General features: G+C 46.6%; 1 protein-coding gene and 1 pseudogene across 1 annotated transcript in view; both read left to right on the top strand.

The window, feature by feature from the left end:
* The window catches only part of SPTAN1 (spectrin alpha, non-erythrocytic 1), a 179,946-nt gene that overhangs the window by 40,702 nt on the left and 122,210 nt on the right, over nt 1–17,034 (top strand). Inside the window, exons 5-7 of the mRNA XM_085896171.1 lie at nt 14,172–14,312; nt 15,407–15,553; nt 15,775–15,908. Of these exons, the coding sequence (XP_085752297.1) occupies nt 14,172–14,312; nt 15,407–15,553; nt 15,775–15,908 (422 nt within the window). The remainder of the gene's footprint in view (nt 1–14,171; nt 14,313–15,406; nt 15,554–15,774; nt 15,909–17,034) is intronic.
* On the top strand, nt 6,279–12,564 carry LOC147035262 (uncharacterized; annotated as a pseudogene).

Below are 17,034 nucleotides of genomic sequence, written 5' to 3'. Positions count from 1 at the left end.
TGGAGAGAGGAAGGAAGACGAAGAACCTCATGGTCCACCACCAATATACGAACAATGAACAGCCTTACACTTCCCGACACACATGTAACGTCCATTTACCGAACAACCTGGCTGAACATGTATTTAATGGGGGATCTGGGCTAATCCTATATTTAATAGCACACTAAGGCCATTTCTGCAACAATATATATATATATATATATATATATATATATATATATATATATATATATATATATATATATATATATATATATATATATATATATATATATATATGCTACGGTTCAGGGCTCCCCACAAGGGGAAGCACTCTAGTTTCTCCTGAACACCTGGTTCTGAAGTAGCCAACTACAGATAACTCCGCGGTCCAACGGGCTGTAGTTCTTACACAGCCATAGCCACTTGACTTGGACTTGGGGCATTTCACGGTATTTGGTTTGTTTTGGATGGGACATTTATAGAAGTAAAATGCCTATATTTTTTTGACCCTATGTCAAGTCAAATTGATAGAACTACCTTGAAGGATATGGTGGGCAGTATAAATAGCCAAAATTTGAATCAATTTGAACAAGAGTATCATGTGCTAATTAGCCAAAGAAGATGCGTTTCAGACGGGACATGCTGCGACATGACTTTTGAGGAGCTTTGGTAAAATAAAAAATTCTCTTCTGTGAGGTGAGATATCTGGCACTTACCAGTCTTTCCAAATACCTTCAGAGTTTTCTAAGGTTACTTGATCGATGGTCAATAGAAATTGTCACTTGGCAAACAATAGTGTAATTCGAACTGCGTTTTGGATGGGACATTAGAAATCATTATGGACGGGACTATTTTGTCTCATCAGGAAATTCAATCAAAATATCTTCTGGAGTCTGAATAATTCCAGAAAATAACTCGGCAATGAAATGCACAACAATATATTTAGCAGAATATATTCATATATACACATAAAAAATGAAAAAATATATTTGAACAACGATAAAGAATGATGGTGAAGTTGAAATCACAGAGGCATTTAAAAAGTATCATTCCTGAACATGATTGGTGCGAGGAATATGTATCTGTTTCGGTTGCCCATTACTGGTGGGTCCAGAATTCGTACGATGTCACATACACTACTGGTCAAAAGTTTTAGAACACCCCCATTTTTCCAGTTTTTACTGAAATTTAAGCAGTTTAATGTTTCAATGTTCTCTGAAATTAAAGCATAGAACAAACTAGAGGGGGAGCACTCGTTAGAGTGCAAAACCTCCGCCACTCATACTGCGAGGTCACTCAAGTGAACCTGATATCCTATTCATTCAATTTGACGTCAACAGTGCTCACAGAGTTATAGTTTGCAACTTTCCCTTTGACTTTTAACTTTTACATACTCAATTCATTCGTCATAACTAGATTCCTTGAGACGAAATTGATTTTACGTGGGTATATCCACCTGAAGTTCCAAAATCAGCCGCAATTATAATTTTGGCATGTTTTTTTGTTGGAAATCACTTATAACATGTAGAAATGCAAAAAAAAAAAACTCGAAATTTTGTTGAATAAAATTTGCAATTTTTTTTTTCTTTTTCGGGGGGGGGGGTTGGAAATCACTTAAAACATGTAGAAATGCAAAAAAAAAAATTCTAATTTTTTTTTCAAATTTGCTGCCAGAGCAGCCATATTGGATTTTGGACCAAGTTCAAAATCTAATGGCATGATCCTTGGACCAGACCTAACCCCCCACCAAGTTTCATCAAAATCCGTCGGAGTTTTTCTGTAATACTGTTCACTAACAAACAAACAAACAACCAGAAAGGGGTGAAAAGAGTAACCTCCGATCTTCGATGGCGGAGGTTAATAAACATTTGCAGATAAAAAAGAAATCATGGAATCGTTTTGTTGAACAAAATTTAATCAAAATTTTTGACTCATCAAAGTAGCCACCTTTTGCAGATGCAACAGCCGAACATACTCGTGGCATTCTTTCTTCAATGGAAATCAAATATTGTTTGGGTAGTTCTTCCCAACACTGTTGCAGAAGTTCCCACAAATGTGCTGCACTTGTAGGTTGCTTTGCTTTCACCCATCTGTCCAGTTCATCCCAAACCAGCTCGATGGGGTTTGAGTCTGGAGACTGTGCTCGCCATTCCATGATTTGAAGCCTACCGTCTTGTTTTCTTCGAAGGTAGTTCTGATTGAGCCTGGAGGTATGTTTTGGGTCGTTATCTTGCTGTAGGATGAACCCCTGACCAACTCGACAGAGATCAGAGGGTATTGAATTGTGCTGCAAAATGCTGTGGTAGCCCTTTTGGTTCAGGGTGCTAGTCAATCTGTGCAAATCGCCGACTCTGGATCCAGCAAAAGAGCACCAGATCATCATGCTTCCTCCTCCATGTTTGACAGTTGTTGTCGTACACTGAGGAACCATCCTTTTTCCTACTCGAGAGTGTGCACAAACCCTGCGTGATGAACCGTAGATTTCAAATTTTGATTCATCGGTCCAGAAGACCTTCTTCCAGTTTTCAGTAGTCTACTGGCGGTGCTTCATGGCCCCAGGCAAGCCTCTTTTTCTTATTTTGCCATCTTAGCAATAGCTTTCTTACTGCCACTCGACATGTCAAACCTGCAGCTCGAAGTCTTTTCTTCACAGTTGAAACTGAGACTTCCTTACTTCGATGAGTGGAAAGCTGTGCTTGAAGTTGCTATCCTGTGAGCTGCCTATCACGCAAGCTGTTGACTCTCAGAAACTTGTCTTTTGATTGTGTTGTGGCTTTGGGTCTGCCAGACCCTCTTCCTGTCAGTTTCCTCCAGTTTCCAAGTGCCTTTTGATTGTGTAGGAAACTGTACTCACTGGCTTTTTTTGGCTTCACTCACCTTGGCTTTTTTTGCAATTTCTCCGAAGGAAAGTCCTACACTTTTACGGATTTATAATGGTCTGTCTGTCATCCTTTGTTGATTGTCTTTTTCTCACCATTATGATCACAATATACTACTTCCTGTAGTGCAATGTTGTCCAAATAATGCTTCATAGGGTGAAGCAACACAATCTGTTCCAACACTGCTTTTATACAGACAGCGGGTTTGTAACTAATCAACAAAAGTTGGGACACCTGTGGGAATTGTTTGCATCAACTTTGAGGGCTTAATTTACTTCCATTGCTACAGAACAGCTGCAGTTGCTAACCCATTACTTGTTCCCTGAAAAGGGCTTTTTTAACAACTCTGAAATTTACATTATTTTTCAGTTTTTGGTAACCTAGACTTTTTTTTTTAAACCTCTGGCAGTTCACCGCTTAGCTTTGTACCATTTCAGGTTATTCACTGGACTTGAACTGCTTAAATTTCAGTAAAAACTGAAAAAATGGGGGTGTTCGAAAACTTTTGACCGGTAGTGGAGCCAAAGCCACGAAATATCGTTCTTGGTTGGGAATGTGAAGTCCTTTGAGTCGGAGTCCTTCAATCGGAGGAATAAACGTTCGCTTCGGTCTCATGAACTTCCAGGTATTGTCCGAGCGAGACTTTGACTGATCTTCCTGTGTCAAACTTAACGTGGACAAAGTCGCCGACTTTACAGTTGTTGATCTTTTCGTTCCTGAATGCATCGCTGGCTCGTCATTCGAGACACCTGGTGATACCACCACTCTCCTCTCATAAACTTTCTGTGGACCAGTGAATGGCGAATTTCTTGAGACATGGACGTTTTCGCCATCAATCGGCACCACGTGGTGGAATTGATGAACTACCGCCACAGCCGGGGTGTCCTCAAAGCGTGCATCGAGGTGTTGTGTTGCTGCCTCGATGTCCTCCGACGATAGCCACAGCACCGTGATCTCCTAGCTAAGGGATGCTGCATTGTAGAAATCAACGGAAGAAGTCACAATGACTCTTCTGCAATACTGCTCCCCAGACTGATCGTTTGACGTGTCCGCCAACGCCGTCAATGGGCCGTTTGCCGTGTGCAGTGCAGAAGTAGCTCCAATCTGCCATGCAGTCAAAGTCCTTGTGGAAAATAAGATTGGCCAAGGTATAGCGATTTTTTTTTTTTTAAATTATTTTTTAATTGGCCGGCGGCTCTGTCAGACCAGTAGTGGACATGAGTCACTGGCCAAGGAAGCACAGTTTTCAAGTGGTCCATAAGTTTGGAATTGAAGGCATAAACAGACTTCTTGCCGTGGACCATCTCATGGACCGTGGACACTGAAAATAGAAATGAAGAATATTGGGTTCGAAAGGTAACTAATATGGGGAATTGAGATCATGGGAGGTTGAGGGATTTGGACAATTTTCCATGTCAAGCTTTACTTCATCAAAATATTTATTTTGTTTTCCAAGTGAGTGATTTCGCTTAGGGCCCTGTCACACCTTGACGTTTTAGCCAGCGTATGGCAAGGTATCAAAATGTATGTAAAACGCTGGCGTATGCTGAACTATTGATGTTTTTTTTGTTTTGGGCGTATTCATAACAAGTTGGACGTATGCATAACGTATTAGTAACGTACACAGAATGTTTCGATAAATTATAGATAACTTATACCAACGAATGCTTACTGTGTTGTCGGCGTTCACAACGTATGCATAGCGTGCGGCAGAGTATCGCCGACGATCACGTGGCGTAGGCTATTAATAGGCTGCCGCTCAACAATTTAAATGATAACCACACGAGACATCGAAGTGTCAACATCACCGTCATGCCCTGTCACACCTTGACGTTTTAGCCAGCGTATGCCGACGAATGAAAAATTTGCCGAAAACGCTGGCACACGTCAAATACGTTATGGGTAAGTTTTGTATATGTTAAGAGCACGCTGAAGCATGCTGGCATACATCGTAGTACGCAAGCTCGTCGACAAATTTTGAGCATGCTTAAAATTTGTCGACGTATGACGCACACGTTCCGCATACGCTGGCCATGAGTTGTAGGCACGTTATGCGATCGTTGACACATGTCGACACACGTTACTTGTAAGTTACTCATAAGTCAAAACACGTCGAGGTAATGTTTAGCGTACCCAAATCTTATTTCTAACCTATGAGTAACGTGCTTTGAACCTATGTGTAACGTATCTCCAACGCATATTGACGTATGTAGACGTATTTGATTGACGTCTTCCGGACGACCACAGAACATACTGAACGTGTTTCTAACTTACAGCTACCGTATAATGGTGTATTGGCAGCGTTTAGGGGAATTGGTATATAAAAATGGGGTTCACAGGAGGAACCTGTCAGTGTTTCAGACTCCATGGTGAGTAGATGTCCATGTCAGTAGTAGTAGTAGGTGAGCGTGTCAGTAGTTGTGGTAGTAGGTGAGCGTGTCAGTAATAGTAGTAGTAGGTCCATGTCAGTAGTCGTAGGTGAGCATGATGGGGAGGGTGTGGGTGATGATGGATCCTCCTTGCCTCCGCATCCATGGCCACGGCCAGGAGTCTTCTTGGCAGCATTCTTCGAAGTTTTCTTCGGCATGACGATGATGTTGACGTTTTGATGTCGAGCTTGGTTATGAATAAAATCGTCGATCGGCAGTGTCCATTTACATAGTTGAGCGGCAGCGATTTAAATCGTTGAGCGGCAGCCTATTAATAGCCTACCCCACGTGATCGTCGGCGATCCGCTGCCGCGCTATGCATACGTTAGATTATCGTTGGGCATACGTTGTGAATGCCGACAACACGCTAAGCATTCGTTGGTATAAGTTATCGATCTTAAAAAAAATGACCGTTTTTACAGCCATTTTTCCCTGCTGTGCAGGGGTTGGGCTTTTTCTTGAGGCAATGTTTTATGGCCGGATGCCCTTCCTGACGCCAACCCTGGTCGCCTCTTACGACACACAGGGATATGGTACACCTATTGTAACCGGGGCATACACCGGGGCCAGTACAGTGGTACTCATTTCGCGACCTCAGAAGGATGATAGGCTGAGTCAACCCCCTGGTGTAAATTCAGCAGCCAACGGGGCTTGAACTCAGGACCCTGGGATCCCAAGCCGCCACCCTAACCACTAAGCCAACACCAGGCTTTCTATAAGTTATCTATAAGTTATCGAAACGTTCTGTGTACGTTACTAATACATTATGCATACGTCCAACTCGTTATGAATACGCCCAAAACTGAAAAATAACATCAATAGTTCAGCGTAGAAAAGCACAAAAAAAAAAAATGCCGAATAAAACTTCGAAGCATGCTGCAAATAAGTCTCCTGGCCGTGGCCGTGGACGCGGACGCAAGGAGGATCCATCATCACCCACACCCTCCCCATCACGCTCACCTACGACTACTGACATGGACCTACTACTACTACTACTACTACTACTACTACTACTACTACTACTACTACTACTACTACTACTACTGCTGCTGACACGCTCACCTGCTACTACTACTAATACTACTGACATGGACATCTGCTCACCATGGAGTCTGAAACACTGACTGGTTCCTCCTGTGAACCCCATTTTTATATACCAATTCCCCTAAACGCTGCCAATACGCCATTATACGGTAGCTGTACGTTAGAAACATGTTCAGTAAGTTATGTGGTCGTCTGAAAGACGTCAATCAAATACGTCTACATATGTCAATATGCGTTGGAGATACGTTACACATAGGTTCAAAGCACGTTACTCATAGGTTAGAAATAAGTTTCGGGTACGCTAAACATTACCTCGACGTGTTTCGACTTATGAGTAACCTACAAGTAACGTGTGTCAACGATCGCATAATGTGCCTACAACTTATGGCCAGCGTATGCAGAATGCTTGAGTCATACGCTGGCATACGTCGAAAAATTTTGAGCATGCTTAAAATTTGTCGACGAGCTCGGCGTACTACAACGTACGCCAGTGTGCTTCAGCGTGCTCTTAACGTATACCAAACTTACCCATATCGTATTCGACGTACGCCAGCGTTTTAGAAAAAAAATTTCATACGTCGACATACGCTGGCTAAAACGTCAAAGTGTGACAGGGCTTTTTGCAGTGCTCACTTGTAGCTGGAAATCTGAAATAGTTTTGATCCATGGACACATTCTTGTGAAATAATCACAAGAATGTTCAAGTTGAAGTACTTGTATGTTTTCAAGGATTAGTGCATCAGAAGTGTATGCAATAAAACCATTTATTGTCAGATTCTTTGCGATGTTCACGTGCACTAAATTAAAAGGGGACATGCATATTTTTTAATTGATCTTAGGCTCGGGGTGCAGGTTGCACATAAAGAACAAAAATATGGAGGATAAAAACGTAAGTAGATATTGCTCTGCTTTCACAGAAATTACAATGACGTTTGTAAGGCCCTGTCACACCTTGACGATTTAGCCACCGTATGCCGATGTATGAAAAATTTGTCCAAAACTTTGGCACACATCGAATACGTATGGGTAAGTTTTGTATACGTTAAGAGCACGCTGGCATACGTCGTAGTACGCTGGCATACGTCGTAGTACGCCGAGCTGTTAGACAAATTTTCAATGCTTGAAATTTTTCAACGTATGCCAGTGTATGACTCACATGTTCCTCGTATGCTGGCCATAAGTTGGAAGGCACGTTACGCGATCGTTGACACACGTCGACACACGCTACTTGTAAGTTACTCATAAGTCGAAGCACGTCGAGGTAATGTTTTGCATACCCTAAACTTATTTCTAACCTATGAGTAACGTGTTGTAGGCACGTTACGCGATCGTTGACACACGTCGACACACGTTACTTGTAAGTTACTCATAAGTCGAAACACGTCGAGGTAATGGTTAGCGTCAGTGTTCCAGACTCCCTGGTTGTTTTTTATTTTTTTCTTCTTTGATATGATGGTGATGTTGACACTTCGATTTCTAGTGCGGTTATAATATAATATAATTAATAGGCTGCTGCTCAACCATTCAAATCATAACCGTACTTGAAATCGAAGTGTCAACATCACTGTCATACCGAAGGGAAAAAAAACAAACAACAGAGTCTGGAACACTGACGCTAACCATTACCTCGACGTGTTTCGACTTATGAGTAATTTACAAGTAACGTGTGTCGACGTGTCAACGATCGCGTAACGTGCCTACAACTTATGGTCAGCGTATGCGGAACGTGTGTCATACGCTGGCATACGTCGAAAAATTTTCAATATGCTGAAAATTTGTCGACTTACTCAGCGTACTCCGACGTATGCCAGCGTGCTTCAGCGTGCTCTTAACGCATACAAACTTACCCATAACGTATTCGACGTGTGCCAGCGTATTCGGCAAATTTTTCATACGTCGGCATACGCTGGCTTAAACGTCAAGGTGTGACAGCGGCTTGACACTTCCATGTCTAGTGCGGTTATGATTTGAATCGTCGAGCCGCAGCCTATTAATAGCCTACGCCACGTTATCGTCGGCGATACGCTGCCGCGCTATGCATAAGTTAGACTATCGTTGGGCATAGGTTGTGAACGCCGACAACACGCTCAGCATTCGTTGATATAAGTTATCGAAACGTTCTGTGTACGTTACTAATACGTTATGCATACGTCCAACTCGTTATGAATACGTCCAAAACTGGAAAAAAAAACATCAATAGTTCAGCGTACGCCAGCGTTTTACATACATTTTGATACCTTGCCATACGCTAGCTAAAACGTCAAGGTGTGACAGGGCCTTTACAATGGACAAATGTATATTCTCCACCGATCACTGAACATGGAGAATTGATAACGTAATTGTTGAAGGACTGTTTATTCCAAGTGCCTTTTTGGCACGAGGGGTGTATAGAACACCTGATGGAAAGTTTTCACGTCACGTAATTGCCTCATCCAATAATCATTCAGCATGTGAAACTCGTGCACCCTTAAGTTTTCGAGGTGACACGAGGCATTTTGAGCAAATTTAAAATGGTCTTTCTGAGACAGCACCGTCTTGATCAAAATTATTTGGCAATCCATTGCAATGGCACATCAAAATATGAGGGGAATCAAATAATTGGACACCTTCAAATCAGGTCTTCCATTAGCCATATTCCAAGGCTCTTTAATCTGAGGAGAGGAACTATTTGTGACTTCAGAGGACGTTATCAAGCCACTGGATCAACAAGAAATATGCCAAGAAGTTGCATTCTCAGGATAATGACTCCCACTCAGGTCCAATATATTCACACGACCCATCGACGCAATCGGTTTCAAACTGCCCAGAGTACTGGAAACGCACTCCTCGACATCGCTGGATAAGTGTCAACACCGTCTCGAGGCATCTCCGTGAGGCAGAGATCTATGCTCATCCTGTTCAGCATCCAAGACTTGCACCGTAAAATATCAAAGCACACTTGCAGTGGTCAAATTAGCATGTCCAATGGGCTAGTGTTGTGTTCAGAAGGTTTTCCTTGAAAGGCTTGAATGCCATGCATGGGTCGATAGAGACACCATGAGTGATATTCCCCAGTCTGTGTTCAGGAACCAGCAAATTTTGGATGTGGAAGTGTCATAATGTGGGGTGGTATTGCTGAAACCTTCCGCAACATCTTTATCATTCCATGGCAATCTTATAGCAGATGGATACAAAAATGAGATCTCACAGCAACACGTGTTGCTTGTACTTCAACAACATGGTGCAGGAATCATTTTTATGCATGATAAAACTTATACTCACAGGGCCATTCGAACAAGGAACGTTCTTGTCAATGGCAATGTTGATGTCATGACACCCTCTGGGACATCAATGATTGTCACTTTTGAAGATGGCTTTGACATCTCGCCAGATTTAAATCCCATTTAACATCTGTGGGATATCAATGATTGTCACGTCTGAAGCTTGCTAAGACGGCCACAGATTTTTTTTTGTCTACAATGCCGAGGCTCGTATGAGAGTGAACACAAAGAACGTACAACAAGGGGAGCAAGAGACTAGAGGGGTGGGCGAGGAAGGACAAAACAGTGGGCAACAGAGACATGAGATCTGTGGAAGGGGAGAGGCATGGGGTGAGATACACATGGTAAACAAGATGGACACTACAGGGACTTACAGGAAAGAAAACTGGGAATTTGAAGGTGGGTTTAGGGTGGATTAACGGGGGTAGAAAAGATTGTGGTTTTGGATGGGGGAAGATGAGAGATGGTGGTGAACAGCTGTTTTGAAGACCTGGATGGAAGAGTGGGATTGAAGAGAGTGTGGGAGTTTGTTCCAAAGATAGGAAAAAATAGGAATGAAAGAATGAAGGTGAACAGTGATTCATGATTTTGGTAGTTTTCCCAGAAGGGGGTTGCTGGCGGACCTTGAGTGACCTGTGGAAACATGGGAGGACGTATTGCAGACAGAGCAGAGGGGCGAGGTCAGAGTGGACATGGTAGAAGACAGAAAGACCACTGACTTGCCTGCGCTGAGAGAGTGGAAGACCCAAAGACTCAGGCTCATCGCGGGAGATACAAATGATCCCAAATGCCTTGGTTTCCACAGTGTGAAGCCGAGAAAGGTGAGAGGCAGGAGCACCAGCCCATAGGGGAGAGCAGTACTCCATCAGGCTGCGGATAAAAGCTTTGTATGTGATCAGGAGCTCAGGTGTGCCAAGGAAGGACTTTGCACGACTGAAGATGCCCAGTCGGCGACCGGCTTTGGAGGCCAGCTTTATCCTCGATGATCTGGAACAGGAGCTGATATTAGCTTGGAATTCCATTCCAGCCTCTAGTTCACACATTAATTGAAACAAGCCAGGTCTCTTACAATCCTGGAAGTACAACTGTCCAGGGATAGGAACTGCAAGTTACATTCAAGTCTACCGTAATCCGACCCACAGAGACAAAGTAGTGGACTACTGAAGTGGCCATCCCGTCTGTCATAAAATCAGTTGTGTTCGCAGCTCACTTCACCATGATGCAAAAACACACTGCAGTGACTGTGAACAACGCTGAACGGAGTTACTGCGTGTCACTCAACTATTGTGAGAGAACCACCACCCAAGTGGATTGATCAAGTCCCGTCGCCGGAAACCCAACAACAGCATCCACAAACAAACCGTACCAACACAAGGTGGTGCTGCAATACATGCAACACGCATCTGAAACCACAAACTGCATACTACTACTATATCAGTACAATGTTTACATCACTCACACAGCGCAAGTGTCTTTACCGGAACAGCTGTCATCCACGGGACCACGTGAAGAAATTTGGCAGAACATAATCTTCAACATACCATGCGAAGAGTGTGATACCAAGTATGTTGGCCAAACATGCAAATGGTGAACTTAATACCAACACAAGAAGACAAGCCGTCACACACACACCACACACCACACACACCACACACACAATTGGACCTCCATCCTTGGCACAGGATCATCATCAATGGTAAACTGTAAGATAATTGAGGCTTGATACTCCTGTGAGAAGTCAATCAACCGGCAGATCGACTTGCAACACCGCATGCACATCATTATGCAATCAACCACAATTCTGCAAAATAAGTTATATGCAGGGAGCACTGTGATTGAGGACTTGGACCAATCCATCATGTAGGAGCCTCCCTAACAGAACTTAGTGGTGTCACCAGGACACCACTCAGCGCTTCTAAGGAAGAGAATGAGCTTGTTTTCGAAATGTCAGGCAAATAATTTGTTGTGTGTGCGTGCGAGCGCAATTTTTTTCGCCCTTCTCTCTCTCCCTCTCTCTCTTCCTCGCTCCTCGCTCTCCGCTCGCTCCTCGCTCTCCGCTCGCTCCTCGCTCTTCCCCTCGCTCTTCCCCTCGCTCCTCGCTCTGTCTCTCGCTCTCGCTCCTCCCTCACTCCTCGCTCTCTCTACCCCCGGCCCTCGCTCTACCCCCTCGCTCTCCGCTCGCTCCTCGCTCTCCGCTCGCTCCTCGCTCTACCCTCGCTCCTCGCTCTACCCTCGCTCCTCGCTCTACCCTCGCTCCTCGCTCTACCCTCGCTCCTCGCTCTACCCTCGCTCCTCGCTCTCCTCGCTCTCCTCGCTCTCCTCGCTCTCCCCTCGCTCCTCTCCTCGCTCTCCCCTCGCTCCTCTCCTCGCTCTCCCCTCGCTCCTCGCTCCTCCTTCCCCTCGCTCTTCCCCCTCGCTCCTCCCTCGCTCCTACCCTCGCTCCTCGCTCTACCCTCGCTCTCGCTCTATCTACCGCTCGCTCTCGCTCTACCCTCGCTCTCCTCGCTCTCTCGCTCTCGCTCTCCCCTCGCCCTCTCCCGAATCGCTCTCCCCTCGCTCTCCCCGTCTCTCCCCTCGCCCTCCCTCGCTCTCTCCCTCTCCCTCGCTCCGTCCCTCTCCCCTCGCTCCTCGCTCTCCCCTCGCTCCCCGCCCTTTCCCTCGCTCGCTCTCCCTCGCTCCTCGCTCCTCGCTCTCCCCCTCGCTCCGTCTCCTCGCTCCTCGCTATCCCCTCGCTCCTCGCTCTCTCGCTCCTCGCTATCCCCTCGCTCCTCGCTCTCTCGCTCCTCGCTATCCCCTCGCTCCTCGCTCTCTCGCTCCTCGCTATCCCCTCGCTCCTCGCTCTCCCCTCGCTCCTCGCTCTCCCCTCGCTCCTCGCTCTCCCTCTCGCGCTCCCTCGCTCCCTCGCTCTCCCTCGCTCCCTCCCGCGCTCCTCGCGCTCCCTCGCTCCCTCCCCCCCCCCCCCCCCCCCCCCCCCCCCCCGCCCTCCCCTCGCTCCTCGCCCCCTCGCTCTCGCTTTCCCCTCGCTCTCCCCTCGCTCCTCCCCGCTCTCCCCGCTCATCCCTCGCTCTCCCTGCCTCCTCGCTCTCGCTCTCTCGCTCCTTGCTCTCTCCCCTCGCTCCTCGCTCTCCGCCTCGCTCCTCGCTCTCTCCTGGCTCTCGCTCTCCCCTCGCTCCTCGCTCTCCTCGCTCGCTCTCGCTCCGCTCGCTCTCCCCTCGCTCCTCGCTCTCCCCTCGCTCCTCGCTCCTCGCTCCTCGCTCCTCGCTCTCCCCTCGCTCCTCGCTCCTCGCTCCTCGCTCTCCCCTCGCTCCTCGCTCCTCGCTCTCCCCTCGCTCCTCGCTCCTCGCTCTCCCCTCGCTCCTCGCTCTCCCCTCGCTCCTCGCTCCTCGCTCTCCCCTCGCTCCTCGCTCCTCGCTCTCCCCTCGCTCCCTCGCCCCTCGCTCGCTCGCTCGCTCGCTCTCCCCTCGCTCCCTCGCTCTCGCTCTCCCTCGCTCGCTCGCTCCTCGCTCTCCCCTCGCTCCTCGCTCCCTCGCTTTCGCTCGCTCGCTCCTCGCTCTCGCTCTCCCCTCGCTTTCTCGCTCCTCGCTCCCTCGCTCCTTCTCGCTCCGCTCTCCCCTCGCTCCTCGCTCGCTCTCGCTCTCGCTGGGCCTCGCTCCGCTTCCTCGCTCCGCTCTCCCCTCGCTCGCCCTCGCTCTCCGCTCGCTCCGCTTCCTCGCTCTCCGTCTCTCGCTCCTCGCTCCTCGCTCTTTTCCCCGCTCCCCGCTTCCTCCGCTCTCCCCTCGCTCCTCGCCCTCGCTTCCGCCTCGCTCGCTCGCTCTCCCCTCGCTCCTCGCTCCTCGCTCTCCCCTCTCCCCTCGCTCTCGCTCCGTCTCTCGCTTCCTCGCTCTCGCTCTCCCTCGCTTCGCTCGCTCTCCGCTCTTCGCTCCCTCGCTCTCCTTCCTCGCCCCCTCGCTCTCCCCTCGCTTCCTCGCTCTCCCCTCGCTCCTCGCTCTCGCTCTCCCCTCGCTCTCGCTCGCTCTCTCCTCTCTCGCTCCTCGCCCTCCCGCTTCGCTCCCTCGCTCCTCGCTTCTCGCCTCGCTCTCGCTCCTCGCTCTCCCCTCGCTCGCTTCTCGCTCCCCGTCTCTCCCGTCTCGCTCTCTCAAGCTCCTCGCTCTCCCCTCGCTCCTCGCTCCTCGCTCTCCCCTCGCTCCTCGCTCCTCGCTCCTCGCTCTCCCCTCGCTCCTCGCTCTCCCCTCGCTCCTCGCTCCTCGCTCTTCCCCTCGCTCCTCGCTCCTCGCTCTCCCCTCGCTCCTCGCTCTCCCCTCGCTCCTCGCTCTCCCCTCGCTCCTCGCTCTCCCCTCGCTCCTCGCTCCTCGCTCTCCCCTCGCTCCTCGCTCCTCGCTCTCCCCTCGCTCCTCGCTCCTCGCTCTCCCCTCGCTCCTCGCTCCTCGCTCTCCCCTCGCTCCTCGCTCTCCCCTCGCTCCTCGCTCTCCCCTCACTCCTCGCCCTCACAGACTCTCGTGAGTGTTTTACTTTTGAGTCTGGATAAACCTCATGTCATCGTCTCCTCTCAGCATGGGATTTGTGTGCGAAATTTTCAGAGCCGTCTGGAAGAGCTACATCGTTTGTGGGACTTGCTATTACGAAAGATGGAAGAGAAGGGTGTGAGGTTGCTGCAGGCCCAGAAACTGGTGCACTTCATGCGTGAATGCGAGGAGGTCATGGATTGGATCAATGACAAGGTAAAGAGGTGATTTGTGCATACTTTGTAATAATGGTGCCATTTTGTTTTGATGACTGGGTACACAAGCTAACAATTTTATTTGAAGCTTTGCCAAAAGAGAATCAACAGTAAGATTCTCGGTCTACAGTGTGAAGTATGTGAAAATGTGCTTGCAAGTTTTCAATGCAGAAATGGAAAGTGATTTGTAAAAGTCAGGTTAGGATATGTCAAAATGCTCTCTACTTGTTAAAATTGCTTGGAAAATAAGTGCTGAAAATACCACTGTTTGGTTTCTGATGATTGTGTGTTAAATGAATTGCATTGCTGGATAAATTGAATAGATTTCACAAAGTCCTTTCTGGCAGGACACTTGTTCAACTGTAAAGTTGTGCTCTCCTCCATAGCAATGATGATGCAGTTTTAAACATCGGCTTACTATTTCGCAAAAGTGCCGTCGACTTCTTAAAATTGCAAATAATAATTAATCTGTGCTCACTAATTCGTACAATCTTGTGATTATTCCCTTTATTCTCTGCTCTTGAGGACCAGTTATCCGCAGTAATTGTCTGTTTGCATTGTGCTGTTTCTGCTTTCATTGCATTATAATCAAACGCATTGTCACCATCACGAGACGCAGCCAGCCATACGTTCTGATTTTAAAATCCTTGCCATTTGATTCAGGCATGTACATCTTTAGCTTCATGCCCTGTATACGTGCTGTGTGTATGTCAGGCCTGATAAATGCATCCTTATCATCTTTATCTTATTTCACCAGCTCAGTCAAGTAATTTCCACCTTCAGGAAATTTTCAGATGGCCATGAAAATGGGGCCTATAAAAAGCAGTGCCACCAGTCCACATCTCTCATAGAATAGTGGTGGATAAAAGTAGACCACATCATATGACATTGCCATCCTTCTTCCTATATTTAAATATCCTCCCTAATCCCTGCCTCAAAAATCTGATTTTTGTTTGGCATACATTGGCTGTTTTGTTGTATCAAATGTGTAAAATGTTTTTCATGCAATCACCAATTTTTTGGGGGGGGTATTGACTTGAAAATGTAATTGTTCTCTCACAAATGTAGAGCATTGCTTGACCTTTATCACAACAGGAGGCGATTGTCACTTCTGAAGAAATGGGGCAAGATCTGGAGCATGTCGAGGTGCTTCAGAAAAAGTTTGAGGAATTTCAAACTGATCTGAGTGCCCACGAGGAGCGAGTCACCGATATAAACCAGCGGGCGGACAAGCTGATCGAGGTGAATATTGTTGACGATACATTTCGTTTGGAGCCTTTGTGAGAACCTCATGAGAGCTTTAACAGCATACAAAGGCTTGAAGAAGAAAAACCTGTCATGTGAACAGTAACCTGTGTGCAACTGATGAATTTAAATGCGATTGATTGAATTTTCACAATCTTTGATGTGGCTTTCAAACAAAGTTGTGAGTGGCTGTCTTTTTATTTTATTTTTGTTTTCAGGAAAATCACCCTGAAGTGGTGCTGATTGAGCAGCGCAAATGTGAAGTGAATGATGCTTGGGAGCGTTTGAAGAAGCTTGCTCTTCAGCGGCAAGAAAAGCTCTTTGGTTCTGCAGAGATTCAGCGTTTCAACAGGTGTGAGCAGACTCAGAGTTGTATTCTCCCACAGGTTTAGAGCCATCTGTAATTTCTGAATAAATAGTGAGAATTGTAGATGAAGAAATGTAAGTTTCTTCTTTTATATTAGCATCTTCATGAATGTATCCAGGGTTCTAAATTTAGCACCGCTAATGGAATGTCCAAAATGGCCTTGAGGTTTTGAGGATTATACGTAGTAATAAGGCCAATTTTTCTTTCTTTAGGCCACACAAAAGGCAAATACTCATTAAAATGGGTAAACAAAGGCCATGTTTTAATTTTCATGGAAAAGTGTGCGTGTGCGACGTGCGTGCTTTTGATAAAGAGAATGGCTTTGAATCCTGTCAATGTGATGTGAATACCTCACTGCTCAAGAAAGGAAACAAAGGGAACATCCAGGAGACTGAGGAGCAGTAATGTGGATTTGCAGTGGTGGAGGCACAGGCATCCCCCATGGAGTATCGATCGGGCGAGAGATGCCACCCGTTAAGGTGTGGTTAGACTCTGCAGGGCTCGAGCCGGCGCTTGTGAGAGTGGGCTTAGAACCTGAAGGAGTTTAACCGTGACCGGTAGTGTGTGTCTCAGCATACCGTATTTACTGGTGTATTAACTGCACCCCTGTTTTTTCACCCTCAAAATATACAAATAAATAAACTTTTCCAGTGTATTAACCGCACCCATGTTTTTCCCCCTCAAAAGAAACGAATATTTTGTTCATTTCATTTTCTGATTAAGATCTAAATACGTTTGTACATTAACCTTGTACGGAACAAAGTGACGGAGGTGTCAACATGCTTCCTCCCATGTCCGCTTAATTTCGTCTCAGTCTTATTCTCATTTTCAAGAATTTGAAGAGAGAGAGGACAGGATACCAAGAAGTTTTTATTTTTCTTTCTTTTTTTTTTACCCCTCAGCCCGAATTGGGCTGAAAAGAGGGGGTATTGTCATCACAGGTGTTGTCCGTCCGTCTGTCAACTTTTGGTTTCCATCTATTTCGAGGAGAATGCCTTGTGCGATTAAATCCATTTTTGCAGGGTGTGTTGGGGTTGAGTAGAGGAAGGTTCCTTTCGAAAATGGGCACGCTGCGATTTTCAATGTGGCCTCCATGGCAGCCATCTTGAAA

The sequence above is a fragment of the Eptatretus burgeri genome, chromosome 1 (assembly GCF_056783735.1).
Source record: "Eptatretus burgeri isolate ZD-2024b chromosome 1, Ebu_testis_v1, whole genome shotgun sequence".
NCBI lineage: Eukaryota > Metazoa > Chordata > Myxini > Myxiniformes > Myxinidae > Eptatretus > Eptatretus burgeri.
Note: the sequence above shows the minus strand (reverse complement) of the source record. Positions and strands in the feature narration are given on the sequence as shown.